The 24,270-nt window shown below is 38.7% G+C and overlaps 1 protein-coding gene and 1 pseudogene across 1 annotated transcript; one reads left to right on the forward strand and one right to left on the reverse strand.

Annotated features, from left to right (window-relative positions):
• The first annotated feature begins 2,473 nt into the window (after nucleotides 1-2,473).
• Nucleotides 2,474-3,315, forward strand: LOC147465958 (uncharacterized). Its single transcript, XM_086513091.1, has 2 exons — nucleotides 2,474-2,675; nucleotides 2,882-3,315. The coding sequence occupies exons 1-2, from the start codon at nucleotides 2,516-2,518 to the stop codon at nucleotides 3,178-3,180; spliced, it is 459 nt and encodes a 152-aa protein (XP_086369217.1). The 5' UTR covers nucleotides 2,474-2,515; the 3' UTR covers nucleotides 3,181-3,315.
• A 3,249-nt stretch (nucleotides 3,316-6,564) lies between these two features.
• On the reverse strand, nucleotides 6,565-9,578 carry LOC147465959 (uncharacterized; annotated as a pseudogene).
• Nucleotides 9,579-24,270: the final 14,692 nt, after the last annotated feature.

The following is a 24,270-nucleotide window of genomic DNA, read 5'->3' on the forward strand; positions in this document are numbered from 1 at the left end:
ATTGAGTACTGGTCAGTGCACTTTTCATAGTCGATAGTTGATCATGAATAACTTTAGCCTTCATAAGAAATGATTGCATGGAAATTTCTTGTGGAAACTGGATGGCAAATAACTATCCAAGAAGGGCGATTGTTCACATTGTAGAGTCCCGATCAAACATTCCATCGAGCTTGAACCACATATCATTGTTAGTCTTGATAGTGTGAATGGCTGGAGAAATTTCCTTTGTAAGAGATTCCGCAATGGCTAACATTGCCTTCGCATTAATAGCATCCCAATCAACACACGATTTTAGATACTTATCATCTTGAAGGAGGGTGTACCTATTGTTAGGATCCCTTGTAGGATAGGTCTTTGAGCCTTCGACTATGTCCCATAAGCCTTTCCATGAGAAGCAGAGTTGCATAATCAAATTTGGATGGGCGCAGTTGTCGCGTTTCAATTTGTCGTTGGGCTCGAGCAAGGGGGGGGGGGGGGGGGGGGGGGGGGGGGGGGGCACAATCCAAGCCACGTCGCCAAAATAAGGCCTCTTTGATAATTTGAGCCTCAAAATCCTCTCTGTCCAAGCCGCTCCAAAACACCTTCGAGACCTTTTGCAAGAAGACTCCCAAAGCCGATCTAGATCCTTTCAATGCCCTTTGCAAACCTCATACACACCTCCCAAATCCAATCAAGATCCCTTCAATGCCCTTCTCTAAGCTTCATCCCTAAGCAATTAAAGGTCCCTTTGTAGGTTGTATCGGCAAGGGAGGGAAAATAGGGGTGTGGTGTTGTCAAGGAGCTTTTACATGAGCATTTTAAAACGCAGTGGAAAGTGGGGTCCTTACTTCCCTCACTAAAGGGCGCTTGCTTCCCCGTCATTGATGCGTAGTTGCTGCAATTTTTTTGAAATGCTAGCAAAAATTTGCTAAGCTCCAAGCATTGTGGTTGTCGACGGTGCTACAAACGTTGGAGTTTCAAAACACTGGAGCATCACAAGCTCAACTGGACCACACAGTGGAGGGGAAGCAATGAAATGCAAAAGCTCCTGATTGGCAGTGTTTTAGCGTGGGCAATGGGAGGGATCTCCACGGTTTCTCCTCACAGCTACTCCATAGTGCAAGTCCTCCACCAAGGCTCTTCAAGCACACAGCTCTGATACCATGTCAAAGTCGATGATGAAAAAGCGTAGAGACCAAGGAGAGTGAGGCCATCCCTGTGACAAGGGGTGGATGCCAACTTTTTCCTTTTCATCTGCAAATAACTGGCTACCACCTTCGCATGGCTTTTGTTTCCCTGCCCTAGTGTGACATGGATGTAAGACAAATCGCTCTTCTCATTCAAGAGTACTATGAACTCTCTCTCATGGAGAAGAAGGATCAACAATTAGGCTTCCATAAAGAAGTGGGCTCAACAATTAGGCTTTTAACAACTTTTAGAGTCTCTCTCTCATGGAGAAGAGGGCTAAAAAATTAGGCTTCCGAAAATTTTAAGAGTCTCAGAGATGAATAGATACCATCTCAAGGATCATTACCCTTTTGTGAATTTTAAAGTTCAATATCTCTCAACAATTAGGCTTTCGACAATTTCAAGAGTCTGTCTCTCATGGAGAAGAGGGCTAAACAATTAGGCTTTCGACAATTTAAAGAGTCTCAGAGATGAATAAACACCATCTCAAGGAACGTTACCCTTTTGTGAATTGTAAAATTCAATATCGCTCAACAATTAAGCCTCTAATACATGGTGCTTCTCAAGCCATCATTCTCCCTCTTCTAAGCGGCCTCATTACTTATCTCTCTCAATTATAAGAGTTGGATATAATACATATTATAAATATTCTCTCCCGCTCATTTTTTTTGCCTAACTAATAATCCTCAGCCACATGTACGCCTAACTAATAACCCTCACCCACACGTATGGCTTGTCTAGCTTGTGAAGCACTGCACCTCGTGGCTTGCCCTGCGCCTCTAATAGCTTCCACCTTAGCACTACTCTATCAGGCTTTGAAGGTGGTTCTCCATATGCTAGAGAGAGAGAGAGAGAGAGAGAGAGAGTAGGCATGGTCCATAGGTGGCATGTCCCCCTTTGCTTCATCCTTGATGTTGAGGATGGGACTAAAATCGCACCACATAGGACAACATGGGTCCATGCCTTATAAATATTCGCTCGGATTTTGGTTCGCTCGAAAAGTATCGCTCGGTGTATGGTAAGACTCCAAGGAGGGAAGTACCATGGGTGGGTTAAATATAGTAGTGAGTGGGTGTGCTTTGTTCGAAACCGCAATTATTTTGGACTGAATCACCAGTAGGATTGTAATGAAACTGGTTGTCTCTCAAATTACTAGTAGGAGTGTGAGTGTTGTCTAAAATTTGGAGAAGCATGCATGCTAATTGGCTTGCATTGATAAGTTGAACTACTTCCTAGAATCATCACAAAGAAAGTGCTGCCTATTCTCAATGCCTATATAATATGAGAAAGGCGCTCATCTCTTCATAAGCCAAAAGCCAAAAGTATAGGTATTGTGAGGGGTGAAAGAATGAGGACTACGATGAGAGTGGTAGCATTTTCCATTGTTGCCTGCTTCTTGCAGCAAGCTCTTATGCTCCCAACTTTAGCAATCCGTGTTCACCAACAAGCCAAGCCCAAAAGAGCTCAAGGCGAGATTATGTCCTCAAGTTTCTTTGCAAATCCAATTGGTAGGCGCCTTCTTTTCCTTTACTTTTTCAATCTCATGCTTGCATGTATACATCCTAACAAACATACATATATACTAGGTTTATGTGTATGCATACATACGCTATATACAAATAATGGTGTCTATCCAAATATTCTCAATCATAGTTAATTCAAAAATTCAAAGTAAAATCTCAAATAATTTGGGTGTTATTTTTGGCAATGGTAGAGAAATCTTTCAGCACAAGCAAAATCCACGAGGAAGAAAACGTGAAGGAGGACATTCCAAAGACATCAAGTGATCGGGACGATATGTCAACATGGTGGGGAGTGATTGCCGATGCCTACCCTCCACCATTTCTTGGTCCAGCAATTGCAGTCAACCCATACTCTATTGGCCATGAGGGATCTTCTTCGCTAGACATTGAAAATGGCCTCGACTCTGACCTTCTTGAAGGCATTGATGAAAGTGGCGACTCCCAAGCCATTCCAAATGCATTTGGTCATGACAAACATATGGAGCCTTGAAATTTCACAGTCTAAGAGCGCAATAATAGTGTGAAGAACACTTAAGCTCAAATAATATGTCTTATGTTTATGTTAAGCCTTTGGCTTGTAAGTTTTGTGATCTCAATGGTAGTTGGTTATGTTATCTTTTGAGAACTCTTGAGTCTTGCCTCCTTGGTGAAGTTTTTTGGTCATGTTGTTTATGCTTCCCGTACCAAAACAACGTGACGTCTCAAGACGGCATGCTAAGAGTATGGAAGTTGGAACATCTTGCCATAGGTAAAAGAGTAGGATTATCTTACAATACAACTTTAGGACTAGGGACATTCCCCATGGAAACTAAGCTTGAAGCTAAAGCGGTGCAAGGTGATCACGTATACTACCATTATATAGCTACGTTAACTTTGCGTCATCATTACACAAATGGTGCGAGATTGGAAAATGAAGAATCCTGCACTCTTTCTCACTTGCTCCCGCTCCCAATTTAGGAACCAACACACTTACTTTGTATGGCCCAATGAGCAGCTCAATTATCATCGATCATCACCATAGATGATAAATAGTACTAGCCTTAGTGAGGTGGGATAAGAACGGTAAACGATGTAAAGGGATCTTGAAAAGGCATGTCTCTACAAGAGCTTGCCTCACTAAAAGTGGGATGATACAGTTATAGAGGATGAAAATCTTCGCGACAAAGGTGTGCTTAAGGATCTCACTCGTGCATGAGGAAAAAGTTCTACACATAGCTCAAGAAAACATTTGTTTTCAAAAGCTTGTAAATGCTTCATGTGGAAAATTTTAGAGGCAAAATGATAATATATTTGCAGGACTCCCCACTAATTTTTTCCATTTGGTTTGAACTTTAGAATTACAATAGTAGGACAAGTCAGCCTACTAGCTGGTATCTCCCATTTTGCCCCCTTTGGGAATGGTTTGCAGCAGATAAAGAGAGGCAGAAAGGATAGATGCATAATTCACAGATGCATCTCGAACAAGCACAAACACATGTCTAATTTTAGAACTCTCGTTACAATCCACCTTGTGCCAAAAGAATCTCATGAAAAAGTTATACTTGTAGCAAGACACACCTCATCTATGTCCTTCCACTTTGCTAGCATTTTTTCCTATTGTGTATGCTTGATATGATAATTCTAAAATCTTAGGATCTTTTTAAATCCATGTGGAAATACAATTGACTCTATAAGGTCCACCACGACAACACAAGAAATTTCATTCTCCTATGGATAGATGGACTTCGTCAACCTACTTACATGAAAAGCTGGATGCACTTGAGAGCCCTCTAACAACTCAAATTTATGACCCATACCCCCAATCTTCTTGGGGATTTTAAAAGGTCCACAATACCATGGGAACAGCTCTTTGAGAATGAGAAAGAGAAAAATTTGGGTTGGTTTAGATTTACTATAGGTACATGGTTTGAAACTTAAGGAACATCCCTAGGTAACAAGTTGACATTCTGAAGACAAGTTCTAGATTCATACAGAGGGCGAATAAGTGGCATTAGAAAAGTGTATGATCCAAAATTATGGAAACCTTGAAGATGCTACCTAATGTGCTCGGTTCTATAGTGATTGTTTTTTTTTTGGCCAAACTCACAATTGTGAGTGTTTATATTATAGTGATTTTCTAAATAAGAAGAGCATTTCTAAGTGAAATTGGGAGTCTTAGGCCATCTTTCTCTTGCAAGAAACAATATGCCAAAGTTGTCATGTATTGCTATTTAGAGTCTATTAAAAATATCAAAGGAAGATGTGATTCTCTTCTTAATGAAGATGAAGGAAAGGAAAGACAAGCTATGCTCCATTTGTCTCTCAAATCAGCGCAATGTGTGAATCATTCAATCAGGTTAGCTTGCCCAGATAGTGCTTGATTGCAACCACACTTGCATATAGGAGTCTACACTACACATATAATGCAAAAAGTGCTTGATCTACTCTACCTTTCTACAAACTCATGAAATGTGTATATCTTAAGAAGATGGCTCTTAACTCTTTTCAATCCTAGTCTCTCAATCAATCCTTGTCAATTTACAATCTTCAATCAACAAGGCAAAAATAGGTAGGTTCCCGTCAAACAAGCATGGAGTGAACAAATGAACACACTCAAGAGAGCACACATAGTAGCAATACATTTTGCTACGCACAAACCATGTAGATAGTGTCACAAGCACACTTGAAGAAAGAGAGCATACACTCACTAGAGAATAGAATAGAGAAGGAGAAAAGGTCTAAATTGCCTCAACATAAGGAACAAACCAAGCTTGCAAGATATGGAATATTGGGCTTGTTGCCAAAAAGAAGCTAACTTTTGCTTAGGGATGAGGTCAAAAGCTCTTCACATTCTACAAAGTGATATTGATACCTAGGGGTTCAAATTACTTCTAAGGTTGAACAATAAGTAATATAACTAAACATAAGACTTTTTCTATGTAAGATTCTACAACCCCTCTGCTTTCACAACCTCTCAGCATCTTCAAGGCTTATACACTCAAACAATAATTGTAGACCTAGTTCAATTTTGGTCTACAAAATTCGGGAAAACGGCAACACTAACTTGATCACCCATAAGAGCTTCTTGCAAACGCAAGGCCACTTGCCATGGTACTGATGGAAAACAACATATGACAAATGCTCTACAATCACAAGTTTGATGGTTTCAAGTTTTCCTTAAAAACACACACACACACACACACACACACAAACAAAAGATTAGAATAGTGCTTTACTATTGCACTATATGTATAATGTTATGGATGCTTTAGTGGCAATCTTTCACACGTAACTTAACTTTGTTTTAAGTCCTAGCTACTATTACACACATTACGAATGAACTTTACACGATTGTCAAGCGTGATATTTATAAAAAGAGGCCGGGAAGGAGGCATTTTTGAGGGAAAATATGCACCCGTGCACACACAGTCAATACTTATAATTAATTTGAAGTAGACCCTAATGTCATCCCAATTTTGAGCACTCAATAATGAGTGACAAGAAAAAAGTACATTATGTAATAAACAATTAGCTAGTGTCATCTTAATATTGAGCAATCATCAATGAATGACAAGAAGAAGATTGACAATAACGATATTGTCCACTAGTCTCGGCATTGTTATGCCCATATATGTAACATCTTTATGAAGCTTCAAAGAACATTGCTCTACACAAATGACAATAGCATATTGCAAGCCCATAATCTAGTGTTTGCATAGACAAAACAAGCTTAATGTAGTCCAAAAGTCTAGGCAATGTTTTGCCCAAACATATTTCTCAAAGTTTAAAAGTCAATAAAAAAAATAAAAATAATAGTTGCATGGCTAGAATCAAGTTTTGCACACCCAAAAAGAAGCTAAGTGATCATGAAAAATAAGATCCACTCTAAAAAAGACTACTCCAAATCTGCATGGTCATCAATGAAGATACAACTTCACCTTCGCCTCTCGCGCACGAGTGATTGGTCATATGAATAGGTGGTTGCCATGTGCCTTGCCATTGCCTCTGCATAGCAAGGTAGCTCATTATCAATTACAATGAGATTATAATGTCATAAAAATTAAAAATTAGGTGCTACAAATAATGAATAAAGCAAAATCACTAGTCTGAAGGCACATCAGTAAGAACCAAATCATTCTCCACATCATCAATGCTATCATCACTATCTCCAAGCTCGGCAACCTGTGGAGCACCATAGTACTCCTGTACAAAAGGAGACAAGTGTCCCTCGCATATCTCTAGATCACTCTCCACGACCAAGCAACCATGAGAAGTGTGCATAGCCGCCTTCAATAAAGGCCCTGTACCACCACCAAGCTCCAAACATGTACCTATTTTAGGACACAAGGCCTCTACAAACAATAGCATATGGGCAACACTCCTCTCTAACATGCCTCTCCACCCACCACTCTTGCCATTACGTGTTGTGTGAGCAGACGATGGCAAGTAGTGACTGATAATCTCCATTGAGAGATCTTGTTGCAAGACTCTCCCCACCTACCATACAAGAAAATGAGGCAAATGAGGCAACTATGCATGAACATTTAAGAATTTTAGTGCAAAAACAGTCACATTGAATAATAAACAATGACACACAAACCTTTTGAGCACTCTCATGATCAAATGAAGGACTACTTCCAACCTTGTGAAATGCCAAAGCATAGAATACATTCATCTATCATAGCCATGCAAACAACACATAAAAAAGCCAATTTTGTATGTATCAAATTTCTTGTAAAGAATTGTTCATGTTTTTTGAAGGATGCTTTATTACATTTTGTGTATGCCCATTCTTTGTTCATGATGAAAATGTCTCAGAGCTCTCCATGATCCACCTAAAACTCAGCTCTAGGTCTGTGCGTGTGGCCAAGCACTCCACAAGACTAAGAGCGGTGCTAGGACAAAGAACAAGCACCCAACCCATGTCATCCATCACTATAGATGCAACCACCAATGAAAACTTGACATGGTCATTTGTTAGCTCATTCCATGTAGGAATGCCATCAAAACCTTGAACAAGCCCACCTACAAGCAAAATTATTGTATTTGAGTGTTAAGATTTTGAACTAAGTGTATGCATGGTGTATACAAGATAGCGATGAAAATTCTCTTACCAGTAGGAAGATCAATAACAGTAAGATCAACACTCCGTGCACTAGGTTTTCCATTTCTTATCTTCTCGTTCAACCAAGCCAACAAAAAACTCTTGCATCACCACAAAACCATTCTTGAGTTTCTTGCAGTGAACTCCTTGCCAAGCTCAATGTAATCATAAATCCAAACCTTTGATTGTTTTATGTCTCCTTTCTTTTGAATGGAATGGAAACTAGCCAAAGGTGCATGAACCAAAGCTCCCTTTCCGACATTCTTTTGGGTATGAGAACTTCCTAAGTTTGTTGTATCTAACAATAGCAAAAAAAAAACTCATTTTTCTTCAAATCAATCCATGCCATAATTATTAGCATAAGACATAACAAAAGAGAGAATAGCAAGAACATATTGTTCCCACCAACAATTTAATTTATTTACCCTTGATTGACATGGTGGACGGCCACCACGATTCTTGCCTTGCTCTTGTCTTTCTTGATCTTCTTTTTCTTTGAGAGCTTTCAACTCTTCCTCCATCTTCTTCCTTTGCTCAACAGTCATCTCTCCTGATGATCCTGAGTCGGACTTACATTCACCCTTCAAATGAGAAGATAATTCTCCTTCTCATCTTCTAGACACTCACCTTTCTTCATATCAATCCACCAAGGGCAGTGCTTACGCTCCCAACCTGTGAGAAGAAAGGCTCCACCAGAATCATTGTTCTCTCTGAAGATAGTGGAGGTGTACATACTATATGTAGGAGGACACATAATTGTCCATGCTTTACATATGTCAGGCATGCAAGTGATCTTCTTACATCTTATGAGATGCATCAAGAACCTACAACAATATGATTACATAAACCTTAAATAAAACGAACTTATATAATACAACAATAGTCACTTAGAAAAGTGCATAACGTAGGAATTACCTATAGACCAATCGACGGGAATAATTTTTCAAGTCCACATGCTTTGATGATGGAGTAGCCACATTCATCTCGTTTTGAAATTCGTAAAAAAGTACTCCTCTATATCTACTAACAATGTCTTCAAAATTTGACTCCAAGTGAACATCTAAAGGCAAAACCACCTTGTGAACTCCACGTGTGGAATCTACAACCTGTTGTAAAAGCCTTCTTGCATCCTCCAAGACTTGATCCATCCATACTTCCTTGGCCAACCAAGGGATATAGAAATGATCTCCCAAAGGCATTCCAAACTTTGGCAAAAGTTCTCATCTGCTCCCAAAAGCTTTACAATTTTTATCTTTAGCTCTTGAGAACAGGTAGCACAAGATATAGAGTAGAGTTTCTCTATTGTAATCTTGAATTTTTCATCCTTAGAAGGAAGACTCCATAAAATTAGAAACCATTCTTCTCCATTAGCAGGATTCACCACGGATAGATTCTACAATAACCAAACAAAATAAACAAAAAATTCTTTTTATTATACTTTTAATAGAGTGTAGTGCTCACCCAAGTCATGCATCTATTGTAAGATTTAACAACATTCCTCTTTGCTTGAATCTCAGCCCTAACACGCTCATCTTGTGACAAAGTAAGAGGTATCTTATTTAATGCTACTTGTAAATCAGACTTCTATTTATTCTGCACACACTATTTCAATAAAATGTATCAAGAACGAAAAAGATTATTAGAATCTTACCAAATCTTAACAATTTAAGTACATACCTCATAAAACATGGGACCAAGAGTCAGAGGATACCAAACCCTCTTTCTTGATTGTTCTTCTTGAGCCCTTGCTTTCTCCATTGACACTCGTTCAACCTCAATAAAATTTTTAGTGATTTGAGACCCATCTAAAGAACAAATGGTACTTGTATGATACAAGTAGTCTTTGAGGTTGGTCTTAATGATTGATTCTTCATTCATTTTACATAAGCAATAAACCATAAAACATTTACCTCAAGACATATCATTAAAACAAAGACAAAGAATATTTTAATGTACAAATGAAAATAAAACTTACATGTTCAATCTTTGAAGAGCAACAATTAATCTTAACTCCTCTTGCTGGGGCAGGGACAATAAAGTGTGCCAAAACCCTCACATGTTTCTTCTTGTCATTATGTGAGACCTCGCTTATGCTCTCCATCCAAGAGGCCGCTCGATGATTTCCTTCCCAGACAAAGAACATCTTTCCCTTCAACATGGACCATTGATCGTTGTTTTCAAGCTCATCCTCAAACTCTTTGTTAACCATATGCCATACTTGTCCCAAGTTTATGTAATTTCCTCATCAACATCTCTAGTTGAACCATCTGGAAGATTTATGGATAAGATGAACATACCTTTCATCTTAAGGTGCCCTTCTTCTTCAAAAACCTTCTTAAGTAGAGAAAGGTCCCTTCCAAGCTCTCTCATTTATCAAACACCTACAAAGAGGAATCATAAGGGGTATACATCCTTTATTCAGGGTTAAACTGTCTATAAACTTGGAGCCTTGAGGCCTGGTAATAGCTTGTGGGATGACCTCCTCAACCTTTTTTTCATCTGTCACCTTCTCATTGTCCTTGATACCCCCATCTACATCCTTATCATTGGTGGCCTCTTTATCTCCTTGATCATCCTAAATGTCTTCTACTTGTTGATTAGCCTGAGCATTTTTAGCTTTATCAACTGATTTCTCGCTACCCTCACTGCTAGCAACAAATTTCCTCTTCTTGCGTATGACTTTGGGTGAACCTTTTGTGCTCTTTCCAAAGCTAGAAGCCTTTCATAAAGAACAAATAAATGAATATCAAAAATTTATTAAACTTACATACATTTAAAATTTCTTCAAAACAAGATGCTTATTTATGGGCCAAATTTAAAATTCAAAACTTAAGAACATGCATTTCAATCAAATCCAACATCACATCCTGCAGACTCAAACTTTGTATCCAGCCTCACCATTTATGTGTATGCAGGTCGGTATATGTGTGTGTGTGTGTGTGTGTGTGTGCATGCTCTCTCTTCCATACATCATTCTAAATCCTCACAGGGGTTTTGTCGGCAAAACCCCTGGCATGGAGCCGATTCTCACCATTCTTAGCCCTCCTCATGATTCTACATCCTCACCATTCTACATCCCACACGGATTTCTCCGATAAGCTCTGGAATGGCACACTTCAAGCCAACCCCAATCAACAACAGCGACATCAGGCCTAGTGCAAAGCAGATATGGAAATCTCCTATTTGCGCTAATGGAAGTCTCCAATAAGAGTGTTGGAGCTTGGGATTCTCATTGGCCACGGATCATTGGCCACGGATCAGTGGGTACATAGCATGATGACCGTGACTATCCACCCCACGCTGCTGAGTCAGATAAACTGTATGAGGAGTTTGCAATGGTTGTGTTGAAACGACCTTTGCTCATTAGTATGGCTTGACTGACATGGGTGACAATAATTAATTTGTTGTTTACGCATCTGTGATCAAGTTCGCCTTGGTAGGTCACAAAGGCTACCGACACAAGATCATGGCAATTGCAAAAGGGTCGTCTCTTGAGTTGCAGGGAGGGGTTGTCAGATTCCGATGGCGGATTAGTTTCATGGTTTTGTGCTATGCCTTGCTTTCTGGTGCTGTACAGATACCAATTTCTATGAGGAAAAGGCAGCAACAAAAAGGGAAGCATGCTTCTAGAGTATTGAACAGTCCCCAAGAGATATGTATGCCATATGTGGTATACTTTTGAAAGCACAAAAGGCTATTTAATATGCTTCCTGTTGGATTTTGGAAATTGGATTGATATTGAGATATGCACAACAGGTGCAGAGTTAGGAAGATCCAAGTTGTTTTTAGCTAATAAGGGTCAAGGGAACATCTCCAGATGCTGTGTCTTGGGCTGTAGTTAATGGCAGATATGCCAACAAGGGGGCCTCTAGAGAGAATCTCCGCAGATGGTCACCATTACAGGTCCATTGCAAAGGATGTCACATCCCCCCCCCCCCCCCCCCCCCCCCCCCCCCCCCCCCACGACCATTCTTTATCCTCACAATTCTACGTCCTCACAGGGATTTTGCCGGTGAAACCCCTAGAATGGCACACTCCAATCCTGCTCAGTCATCATCTCAAGAGCTCACATGCTGGATCTCGGTCACCTGCTCAGTCATCCCAAGAGCTCACACTGGATTCGGCATCATCCCAAGAGCTCCCAACCACTTACTCAGTCATTGCCATGGCATCATATAATCATGTCATCCCAAGAGCTCTCAGCCACCTGCTCATGTCAACTTACAAAGTGTGGCAGCCCAACCTATGCTGATAGGAAGCTGAGAAAGAGAGGAGTTTTGTCATCCAAACCCCTTTAATACCTTATAGAAAGCTGAGAGAGAGGAGTACCTGGTCACGTTTTTGCTGCTTGCACCTTTTCATTGCGTGCTCTAGGGATCACAGAGGAGGATACAAAGCTACTTTTTCAAGCCATTTACACAATCAAAGAGGGCCACACAAGCGTTCAGAGTAGAAATACTAGGGGGCCACGCAAGCGTTTCATTTCACTAGGCATGTTAATCTTAATTAGCATCTGAGAGTTAGAGGGGCTATTAATGCATTCACTTGAAATCACCACAGCGTGTAGGATGAATCTATTTTAAATCTATTTTTTAATTTATTGAATATATGTAGTGTGTAAACTATAAAAATGATCATACATGATAAATAACAAAAATGATAATACATGCTTGATTCATATCTAAAGTAAGATACTCCACATTGAATACCCTCAATCATCACTTTAAAACAAAATATCTTGTGATTTATTACTCACTCTCATACCATCATATAAACGAGTCCTGTTTTCTGTTTAACACTGTCTTTTGCCACTTTTTGCCTTCTACTTTCTGCAAATATGAATACTGCAATTATACGAGATGAGAGGAGCACTAAATAGATAGAGCTTGCAACTCAAAACAGTCTTGTGGAGATCTCACGCCATGAGTTAAGTGCACGTTTTAGATTAGGAGAGCATACAATAAGTTTGTATCAATATTTGGTGAGCAGAATGAAGGTCTTTCTTTTGAGGTGCCAAATATTCACAGAGTTGGGCATTCAATTTGGAAGGACATTTGTTTTGCATGGTAGACAGCTATCAAGACAAGCTTCTGTTATAGAAATTGAGGAAGAGTGTTCAACATAGGAGGCAGTGGAGGAGAAAGGTAAGCCAAAAGAAACACAGAGTGCTAGCTTGGAAACTGCCATTGCACATAGCATAGCTGAGATGCTTAGAAATCTGCCACAAAGAAATTTTTAAGAGCAAACTTTGAGCTGGTTCGCGAGATAAGAAAGATTGATGAGCTACCACAAAGATATGATGGAAACATCATGTTTGAGCTTCCATATGTAGACCCTACCAACATGACAACAAGATCAAATGACAAATTTGATGGACATGTTTGGACAAATGCAGTAACAAGCAATATCACTGGATTTGATGGGATTGTCACATTCAAAAAATAGGGTGGACACTTGATGTGCCTAAACAATATATGTTCAGAAGTGCAAAGATCAAAAGCAATGAACGAAAAGTTTTGGACAAGCGTTTGTCAAAAGTTTGGCCCTTAGGATCCACGACAGATAGCTATGGTGGAAGCCTAAAATGTTTTTATTGTAATCTTCCCCCAACTTGCATCTCTAAATGCCCTTGTAAGATCATTCTTTGCTTGCCCTCAGAGTTCCCTGTTAAGAGAATAACAAGAGGGATTCCTCACATGGGTTGTCACTTACACCCAGTTGCTGAGGGTGTCGCAAAACAATCAATGGTGGATGTTAAAGTCAAAGTGAAGGATATGATATCTAAAGATTTTGTGGGTAGGCCAAGGTCTCTCCAACAAAATTGGCAAAGGAAATAGTACTGCAATCAACACTGTTTCAAGATCACTCTGCTAAGCCAAGGCTTTCTGACAAGGACTTAGGTGAGGTCCTTGCTAAACTTGCACCTACACTTGACAAAAGAAGATTGTCACGGTGGAGGAAAGAAGCACAAGAGGAGGTCGGTCAACCCACTATTGGCTATGATTCCATTTTTAATTTGAAGAAGCGCCTGCTTTATGACTTTTTTTCAAAGCATGGCCTTTCCCGGTCAGCTAGAGTTCTCTGGCTTTGATAGATGTCACATTTTTAAAATGTCAACCCAAGGACTGGCTTTGGTTTATTTGGTTAATAAAATGTGTCTTGGTGGTGAATTGGAAAGTTGTTGGGTTTTCTTTAATTTTGTTAAAAGAATGCAAGAATGGACAACTATGGCTTGCCATGTATATAACCCTTATGTTCAAGAAATGCAAACCATAGCTATTGGAGATTTTAAAGTAGAAGATACTAAAGCTCAAACTCTTTTTTGGCTGCTACTGAATCGAGTGATGGAGAAGGAGGGTTACAAAAAGGCTGGATTCAAAGGATTTATGGCTGATGAGGCTCAGGGAAATTGGCGAGCTGTGAGGACAGTTTTTAATGGGGGCCCTAATAATGTTATGGTTGGACAGGAAAGATCATGCTCATTTCATTGGGAACAAAGTATGCAAGAACATGCAAGAAAATGTATCCTTCCCCACAAACAAGAAGAGTTTAAACAAAGGTGTAGAGCATGGAGGATTGCACCTTTTGAAGAGGCTGACCGAAACAGAATTGGACAATCTACGTATGTGGTTGAGAAAAGGAAATTTCGACAAGACTATGCACATTGAGGTCAATACATGGACAAGGTGAGTCATTGTTAAATATTTAGAGTAGATCAAATAATGGCAAGTTTAGATGTTCTAAATTTATTTCAGGCTTTGGGAGGGGAGTGACAGGCAACTAGTACCATAGGCAAACTTAGCGGAGTCCATGCATGGGAGCTAGTTAGATTCCAATGATGGGGTTAAATATATTTCACTATATAGTGCTTGCTATGGTGATCTTTGTACTGTTCTATTGCAGCAGTCAAAATATGACTCTTTTCTTAAGGGTGGACACCTTGGATGTGGCCCTGGAATTGATAAAATTAAAAAGACGAGCTTCATCTAGTGCAACCCTCCCAAGACCTACAGAAGTGGTCAACCTAACTAATCAGGCAGCAGTTTGGCAGATGGTGATTCAAGGATAGTGAGGCAACGACGGCAAGGCAAACACAATAATCCAACTAGAGATAGAGATTCACATCGGCCTGAATTTGAGTATGTTACACAACTTGCACATCGCTCAACTCGACCTATCCACAACTCAATTGGAATACAAAGCACTATTGAGGTGGATGTTCACCACACACGATGGGCTATTCAAAGGATGAATCCAGGGAGTGAAGTGCAATGCCAAGGGTACTTATGATATAAAAACAAAAAGTGCAATGAGATAATTGATAAGAAGGGTAGAGGAGGATTATTAGGGGTGCCTGGCCCTTGTTTTGAGGGTCTCAAGTCTAAGAAAAAATTTTGTATGGTTTTGTGGCAACAACTTTGATCATACATAGGAGCTAGCAGAAATTGTGAAGGAGAGACCAGCAAGCCATCCTACTATATGGCCAATTGCAAAAGGAACATCCTTAGATTATACATAAATAGAAGCATTGTTAAGTATGGAGCCTGATTTACCCCTTGTAATTTTCTGTGCTAAAAGTGCACATTTGTAAGGCCCCCATTATGAGGAGAAGCCATCGTGCGTGAAGGAAAATCACTTGCCGGAAACCAAAATTTTCACGGCCAAAAATTAGGGGCAACTTTAGGGGCCTCGGGGGCGAAAGCCCCCGAGACTTTTTTTTTCCCTTTGTCGGAATATTCCTTTTCGGCGGAATATTCTGACCGGACGGCGGTCGGAAAGTGGTCAGAAAACGACCGATCGGTTGGTCGGTTGGGGCCGGTGGTCGGAAGTCAATGGCCGATGGCCGGTGGCCAAATTCAATGGCGGACTTGTCTTCTCAAGGGCGACCACACATGGGCAGATTGGAGGGTCCGATTTGGAGTTATCCACATAAGGGCGGCTACACATGGCTGCCTCTCATCAGAGAGGGCAGCCCTTTTGGCCTATAAAAGGAGGCCATTTCTACACACATTTTATAGTGTGAAGTTGATGCAACAAGGTGAGTGTGAGGTGGTGAGAGTGAAGCAAGGCGGGAGCTCTATTAAGGGTATAATCACTTTGTAAATTACTTCTTGTTTTGAAGTACTAAAGCCATTGAGTGGCTGCTTTCCCGTGGACGTAGCCCACATTGGGTGAGCCACGTATGTCGTGTGTACTCTCTCTCTCTCTACTCTATAATCTCTTGTGTGTGAAATCTATCTCTCTCCATTAAGTAATCTACTCAAATATCTATTTAGCTACATCATATTTCCTAACAAGCATTGTGGGCTGCAGGATTTGACTTGCAGAATATCAAAACTACATCGCAACTAAATGCAAATTTACTGCACAATGCAGATGATGCTGATGTGCATCCTAAGCATCATGATGGTAGGGTGGTGGTGGTCACTAGCGTCATAACAAAAGAGATGGAGGCAAGGATCAATAGAGCTACAGAGTTGATTTTCACAATTCATGGCCAATGTGTGGTGATTCAAAATGAGCATGTGGAATTTACTTTGACAACCAGTGCAAGCAAGCAAAATGAAGAGAGCTATTTGGTGGTAGTGTCCACTTTTCCTTCTTGCACTGTGAGGATTTCCAAAAGCATTTACGAGAGGGTAAAAAATATATGCCTTGCAAGCATCTTTATTTTTTTTACACAAAAAAGCTTGGGTTAGATGAGTTTCATCAAAGGTTTGTTCATCAAGCAGACTTGACTAAAAGAGAGCTCCATCAAGCACTTAGACTTTTCTCATAGATTTTAGATTACCTTGCATATTTTTGGAAATTTTGAAAAATGTTGTCTATGTATACCTGCTCAATCAAACTACCATATGCAATTGTATCAAATTACCATTGCGATTGTTGTAATTGTATACATTACGTGATTGCTCATATAGAAATTTCTATATGTTCTGGGCCTCTTTTGAGAAAATATTTTTAGCTTCTATAAACAGTCTTAAAAACCTTGCAAATGGACGATATAGTCTCAAGGTATTTTTTCCTACAGTTGTACTATATACAATTTTAAAAACTTGCAATTCTCTGTTTAGTTACAAGGTATATTTTCTAGCGATTGAATTATTGCAAATGCACTGTTTTTGGTATACAGCCTTCAAAGTTTTTAGCCTAAAATGAGCATGTATCCTTAGCTACTATTATATACATTCCACAATTAGGCATTTAGAAAGGTAGAGAGCTAACTAAAGGTAGATCTTAACAAAGTGTGATTTCTTGTTTTTCTAGTGATACATTTACAATGCATAAATATTCAATTTGCATATCGTCTTGTGATTCTTGGAAATGTTTCTCGAATAAACCCACCACCACTACGTGCAATTTCTATGAGTTAAATCAAAATGAAACTACAAAACAAAATTATTCTCGCTAATTTGTTTATTGAATAGAATAATCTAAATCAAAGGTATTGATACTATGATGCTTATACATATTATAAAGGGAGTTTGCAACATGTAGCATTGATCCACCTTTGCTTAACGAGATTATTTGTGATAAGATCCAAAGCTATGTTTGATTTTTATCGAGTGTTTCTTAGTGAAATACATCAAGCATAATGTTTGTGTTTGTGGGGTTTTTTTAAATTACATTACTTTTTTTTCCATTGCTCGTCTTGCTCTCGGGATTATGCTCGTAAAATGGTCATCCCCCTATGCCTTGAATATACTCTCATGCTTCCTAGGTGGACCAATGTTGTCGCAAAATACAAACAAAGTTGTCCTTGTTGACAATTTTTTTGTGAGAGAATGTTTTGGATAATGTTCTGGGTATATAGGTGGTTGTGTAGCCTATTAATACACATACACAAAAATGAAATTCATCGGGGAGACACAACCCAAATGAACTCTTAGAGTATAGCAAACACTTAATGATCCAATACAAGGTCAAAGTGCGGAGGTTATCAACAAGCTGAAACACAAATTTCTGTTTGTTTAATATTGTGACTTGTACATGTTGTGTTAAACACTTAAGGGTCTTTTGCTTCACGTATTACATTGCCTCCCTCCACTTTCTTTGGCTTTCATGAGCACTTCAGTTTATGAATGCCTCTGATTGTTTTTTTAAAAATAAAAAGCGTGATTACCGGTGCTATTGTTGAAGAGGCTTATACTTGCTTTTTTGCATGTCTTGAAGGATTATGCAATAGACCATTGAAATAGGTGTGAGGTAGCTCTTACAAACTATTTTCCGTGTCTCTAGAGCCACGTGCTATGTGTGTTAGAAGTAGGAATTCTTGGCCATGTAATGAGATTTTTTTAATCCTTGGGTATTTCATAAGCCTGGGTTTCCATACTTTGGAGTAAATGGTTGAAAATGATGTGCTACAAAGTTGTCAAGCAAAGTAAACACTCACATAGTTCTTTGTAATTACAAGAGTGCTTAAAGGATACCAAGTAATGAGTAATGTCAGTGTCGGTCCATGTTGTCTTGAATGATTCCTTTGGTAGATAAAGGTTCTCCTTAAACTTGTTGATTGTCTTGGGACCTTTGTCACATATCTAAAAGAGTGCGTCTATGGAATGCCACACATCGCCCTTGGCTTTGTGAGTAGCTAGCTCCTTGTCCTTCACTACCATATGTAGCTTTTTCCATAGTAGATAGTCAATTTTGCTAGCATAGGTGGATTGATATATCCTCTTACACTTTGTTAGCTTCACATCTTTTATGCCTAATGGTTTAGATGAAAACTTGCATGCCTTGATCCCACAGATGGATAATTTTCAAGGGACATTCTTGTCATTGGTTGATCTTTTTTTGTCTCTTTGGTTTCTGATGTTGTACCTCACAATACTAGTTCAAGGGCCTCTAGAGCCAGTTGTCACTCACCTGACTTATTGATTTTTTAAGCAGACCCAATGTAGAATATACTAAATTTTCCACAAGTCTGCAAAGATCATGCATTGTACAAATGTGGACATTAACAAGTGGAATGTGGCAGAAGAACAAGGCCTTCATTGTGACGAGCAGGAGCCTTTCTCCACAATTTTGGGTCCATCACCTTTGTAGACCCCATGCAAAATAAGCATAGAGACCTTGCCATGGCACCCATTCCACAGTTATAGCTACACTTTAGTGTTTTGAGTTCATTTGCAAGGTACCATTGGACTTGAAAGTCCACCCTTCCATGCGCAACCAACACTTCTCCCTTGATTCATTTGTCTATCAATTATACTAGGAATAGGGGAAGACCCGAAATAAAATTTCATGGTCCTCTTTCTTTACTTGTAAGATTAATACTTATTTTATGTGAAATTAAACGTAGAATTTTAGTACAAATGTTGGCACGTTGGAGCTTCAAATTTGTTTGTTTTTGACCGAATGTTGAAGTACAAAGGATCATCGATGGGACATTTTGAAAGATGTTCATTAATGTGATTGTGAATCACTTTAGCTTCTTCAATTTAAGAATCGCACACTCATCCAGTTTCAAAACAAAGTGTAGCACCGTGTACGCCTCTTCAAATGTGACATTGTAGAAGTCTACCATTTGTGTTTGCAACATATAAAGGCCCATGAACTGAGATATAGTTGTCATCATAATTTACAATTCTTCCTTGGCCTTTGTAAATATCTTGAATATGAAAGGGACATCCAAGGAAGTTGAATTGCGTGTGGTTGAGCTGAAGTCTCTCTTCTAGACACTTGCTGCTATTAATAATAGCTAAGATTTTATCACCGACAGATTGTTGAATAGTTGAATACCCTCTCTTGCTCATACCAAGGGAGTCAAGTGTGGCCTATATTCATTGAAATAAAATGGTCCACCACACATTTGTACAAAACCTTAAACTTTTTGTCATGAATTATATCCTTTGCAAGACTACTACATATAAGGGGCTTCAAATGATTTCCTACATTGTCTTTGGTATCAATATTTATAGATGGAATGTCTACAAAGCAAGAAATACAAACATGAGAAAAAAATTATTTTAGTTCAAATAGCTTAGAATGTTTAGAATCCTCACCTCAATGCTTGGATTCTTTTCTTGAGTCCACCAAAGCCAGCCCTTAAGGTTTTAAGATTTTGTAGTTTCTTCTTTTGCACACGAGCACCTACACTTGTATCTTTCTTTTGTAAGGTCCATACTTATCTCAAAGAACATGTAATCTCTGTGTGTGATGCAATATGTGTTTTTGGTCATTAAAATGCAAAGGAGAAAGTTGTGCCATCTCATTTGCTTGTCGATGCACCATGCATTTATGAAATTTTAGCTTGGCCACTTAGAGCTTTACATTATCCAAGCAATCCATTCTCTCTATCAACAACAACAAAGGTCAATAAACCAATAGGATTTACAAAAGCGGGAGAAGCGTTAGTTATAGGATTCAAATAATAGAGTGAACCATGTGACTAAATGTTTTTCTCCTTGTGCTCTTAATCTTTCTTTCTCTTGGAGTGTCATTTGTGTGTTAGTTCTGATTCGCTTACATAATGGATCATATTGAGGATCCAAGTCAATGTGTAGATGATATTTAGGATGTTTGGCGAGGAGGTCTATGGATGTGGATGAGAAAGAAATTATTTCTCAGTGCAAGAAAAAGAGGAGAAGAAAGTTGTGGAGAAATTGCAAAGAGAATAATACAGTCCTTGAATCTCCCTCAAAGATGATGAGGTGCATTAAATGTAACCAAGAAGAGACATTCTCCAATCATAACGGACCTTTTCTTTCATACCACCTATTCTTCAAAAAGAGAATGCCAAAAACATTTTTTCTCCAAATGATCTCTAGAATTTCCTAATGTATCTACAATGCTTTTAAATAAGAGCAGTTGAAACATCCAGTGTGAGGTGCCCAATTTGTTGTGACAAAATATGATGTATGCCAAGGAGAGCAAGTGTGATTTTTCTTAAGACAGGAATTCATTACTTTGGGCATAATTTCCTTTCAAGACATTCAAACGGACTCATCCCATGAACTTGGAAGAGCTTCAAATTATCATAGGATTGGCCAGTTATTAAAAGCCATTGTTCCAATGACTAATGAATTGAAATCTCAAGGTAAAGTTGGGACATGATCAACAAAAAAAAAATATTCAAAAGCTCAAGGTAGCCTTATTAGCCATTGTGGATCCACAAAATCTGTATATATTAGAGACTGATGCTAGTGATTAGGGTACTAGAGCAGCTCTACTACAAGACGGTAGACCAATTTCTTTTGATATTAAAAGACTTGATAGAGAAGGAGAACTCTATGTAATTGTGTGCGCTTTATAAAAATAGAGACTTATATGTTTGATCCATGATGGAGACTAAATCAAAAAAATGATTGGATGGGTCAAATGTCTAGGTGTACTAAGGTTATTCAATAATATGATACTCGACTACGTTACTGCAAGGGACAATATAACATGAAAAAGAATATGATGCTTGACTATGTTATTGCAAGGGACAATATAACATGGAAGAGAATTCCCTGAGTTGTGTGTAGAGATCGATCATCTCTTTTTCATAGAACTAAAGAGTGAATTTTTAGAATCTCTTTAAGGAAAATGTGAGCATGTCAAGGCATACTCCAAGTTGTGGAGCCACATAAAAATTAGGGGCCCTTCTCAATCTAATGCGACTATTGCTTTAAATTCCTCCACACACAGTTTTTATCTTTCTAGCGATCAACTAACTCATTGATGATTTTTTTATATATATTGAAGATAAGTACTTATTTCACAAGGGGAGAGTATGTGTATTGACAACATAGACACTCGACACTAAATTCTTAATTAGTGTCATGATAGTCCAGGTGTTGTTCACCAACCCACTCATCTATGAGGAAGATCTACCCTCTCATATGACAACTATGACCATGATTGCATGGACATTTTCAAGACTATGTTTAGCATTGTTAGAAATGTCAAATTTTTTGCTACATGTAGTCCCATGTCCTCCCCTAGACCTAGCTCATGGTTATCTAGTCTAATCTCCATTTGTAGCTAGACTTTCTTCCCACATAAACTATTCATTTTGCATTAAAAGGTGGCTACCATTGGCTAGTGCACTTGGATCACTATATGTGACCCTCAAGCTCCCTTAGCATCTTGAGACCATGTTCAACATGTATGTAGATGTTTGTTAGAAGATTGAGAAAACGTGCGCCCACCTGATCGGACACGTAGCCAGACACCACATTTGTACTATATTATTTTTCTAAGCTAGTGTAGTGATACATTGTGTAAATCCTCGTTCCAGAGTAGCAGGTCAATGCCCTGAGATGTAATTATTTCATGATGATTGTAAAGGTCCATGTGAGTCGGCCACTGGCCATTTAGAAAGCCCTAGGTATAAAGGTCAATACCTTTAATGTTAAGGGGAGGCTTATCTTTTGGAGAAGAAGGATCTCTGAAAAATATACTCTCATGCTATAAAGCTGCTCCAACTTGTAATCAACTTTTCTAATGATTGGGTTATCCGTTTTCAATTTTGAAACTTGCACCGTGCTCCTCTCTCTTCGCTCTTTCATTCAAGTGTAAGCATTGTCAATTTTGTTGAGGTTTGTGACTACGTGTTAGTGAGCCTAATCTTCGATTTGAGTGTTTAAATCACTATTTTTTGGTGTTTTGACCATATGAGAGTGTTCTTACACCATAGGACGACATCTCTGGTACGTTTTGTTACAGTTTTCAAGACCTTTTTCATGATGGATCGTGATTTTGGTACCTTGTTAGATTGTGACCATACTTTTTAGGATAGTGTCCCTAGGTGTCCTAGACCTCCTCCTAAAGTTTTGTTGCATTTAGAGTATGTTCGAGTGCCGAAATAGCGTGATGACCTAGAGCGGTGAGAAAGGACATCGGCCTATTTTCTGATCATTGAGTGGTGATTTGCTTGTTGAGTTGGAGTGTTTGCTTGTTAGGTTCATTTCTTGAGATTGATAACCTCAAAGAGTCTTCATGCCTCATCTGAGTCACTTCCCTGAGCATTGACATCATGTTAGTGCTAGTAGATAGCTATGCTACAGACGCCCGTCGTGATGAATTGCTAACATTGGCGTCGCTGCTTGGGATAATGATCCTTAGATGGTGAGTGACCTAGTGTGTATGTAGAGCATTCTTTTTCAAATATTTGTCTCTCCATTCCATTTACACCTTAGCAATGAAGCAGCTAGACACGTGGTTTAGTGCTTGGTAGAGTCTAGAAATTGAGGACTTGCTAGATCTATTCTTGAAAGGTAAAGAGGGTTGTGAGTGAGATAGCCAAAATCATTTTATTCTCCAATTTTTTCTATGCTTTCAAAGTGTTGTTTTGTTTTTGTTTTTTACTTTATTATGTACCGTTTTGTTTGTTTTTGTTTCATGTTTTATTTCAGTACTTAAAAGTAGGGTAAATAGAAACTACCACCATCAAATTTGGGTTGAAAGATCAGAGAAGAAAAGGGTGAAAATCATATTTTGACACAAAAGACCATAACTGTGAAAAATTGAAAATTTGATGGTCAGAGCATCAAAGATGATTCAAACATAAAAATAGCTTGGTAAAAGGGATAAACAAGCTCACATGGAACAATTTGAACAACTTCCTTCCAGTTGTTGAGGAACATGGATTGCGATTCATGTACCTCTATGACCAAATGATTGGGAGTTGTCACCCACTACTAAAGATTGCTCTTAGACACGAGAATCGTGCGTGTGAACATAAATAGACTACTAAAGTACACCCAAAATTAAGAAATTGGACAAATCTACACAAAACCTTGGAATTCTAGTAAAATTTGGAAAAATTAAACTTTTTGTGTTCCAAATTCAAAAAGGGTGAGATTTGGCTTCTACAGGGAATAGAGAACTAGCAGAACAAAATTCATGACAAGTTGCTTCCAAACATGGATCGCAATCCATGTACCTTTTTGACATTTGGGACTGATATTTCACTAGAACATCCCTGATAGCTAGTGGACTAACTTTGCCAAAAGGGACCATAGCAAAAAATTACAAAAAGTTGATCAAAACACCAAAATTATGTCAGATAGCCAAAATCCACAAATCAGACACAAAATTTTTCTTTTGGTTGAGCAAAAGTGATTCAAATTCAAAAAGATTTGGGGAAGAATGTCACCATAACATGGACTATAAGTTGACCTAGTTTCATGTCATAAATGAGGTCAAACATGGATCATGTACCTCATCATTATCTTTGGATGAAAATTGACAAGTGGATAACTAATACAAGTTGAAACACAATTCTCGAAAAAACCATTGGCTAAAAAGTTTACAAAAGAGGTGAAAAAAGGTCAAAAACATCAGATAGTCAAAAACCATCAGAACAGACTTGAGAATTTACTTTTGATTGACAAAACTAGTCCAAATCCAAAACTTATGATACTGTAGTATCCATAAACATGCTGATCCTAATGGTACAAAGAAAAGTCAATTTGGCTTCCAAACGTGGATCGTGATCCATGTACCTTTTTTGAAATTCTGCATTATAATTGGGCCAGTAGGTAGCTGTACCATTTGGAACAACTTTCC

This window comes from Adiantum capillus-veneris, chromosome 1, assembly GCF_014529385.1.
Source record: "Adiantum capillus-veneris isolate H3 chromosome 1, ASM1452938v2, whole genome shotgun sequence".
Taxonomy (NCBI): Eukaryota; Viridiplantae; Streptophyta; class Polypodiopsida; order Polypodiales; family Pteridaceae; genus Adiantum; species Adiantum capillus-veneris.

Bases quoted from the DNA above. Each gene is read 5' to 3' on its own strand.
- LOC147465958 (XM_086513091.1), top strand. From the start codon at position 2,516: ATGAGGACTACGATGAGAGTGGTAGCATTTTCCATTGTTGCCTGCTTC. The intron at 2,676-2,881 runs GTAGGCGCCTTC...TGGCAATGGTAG, and splicing joins TTTCTTTGCAAATCCAATTG to AGAAATCTTTCAGCACAAGC.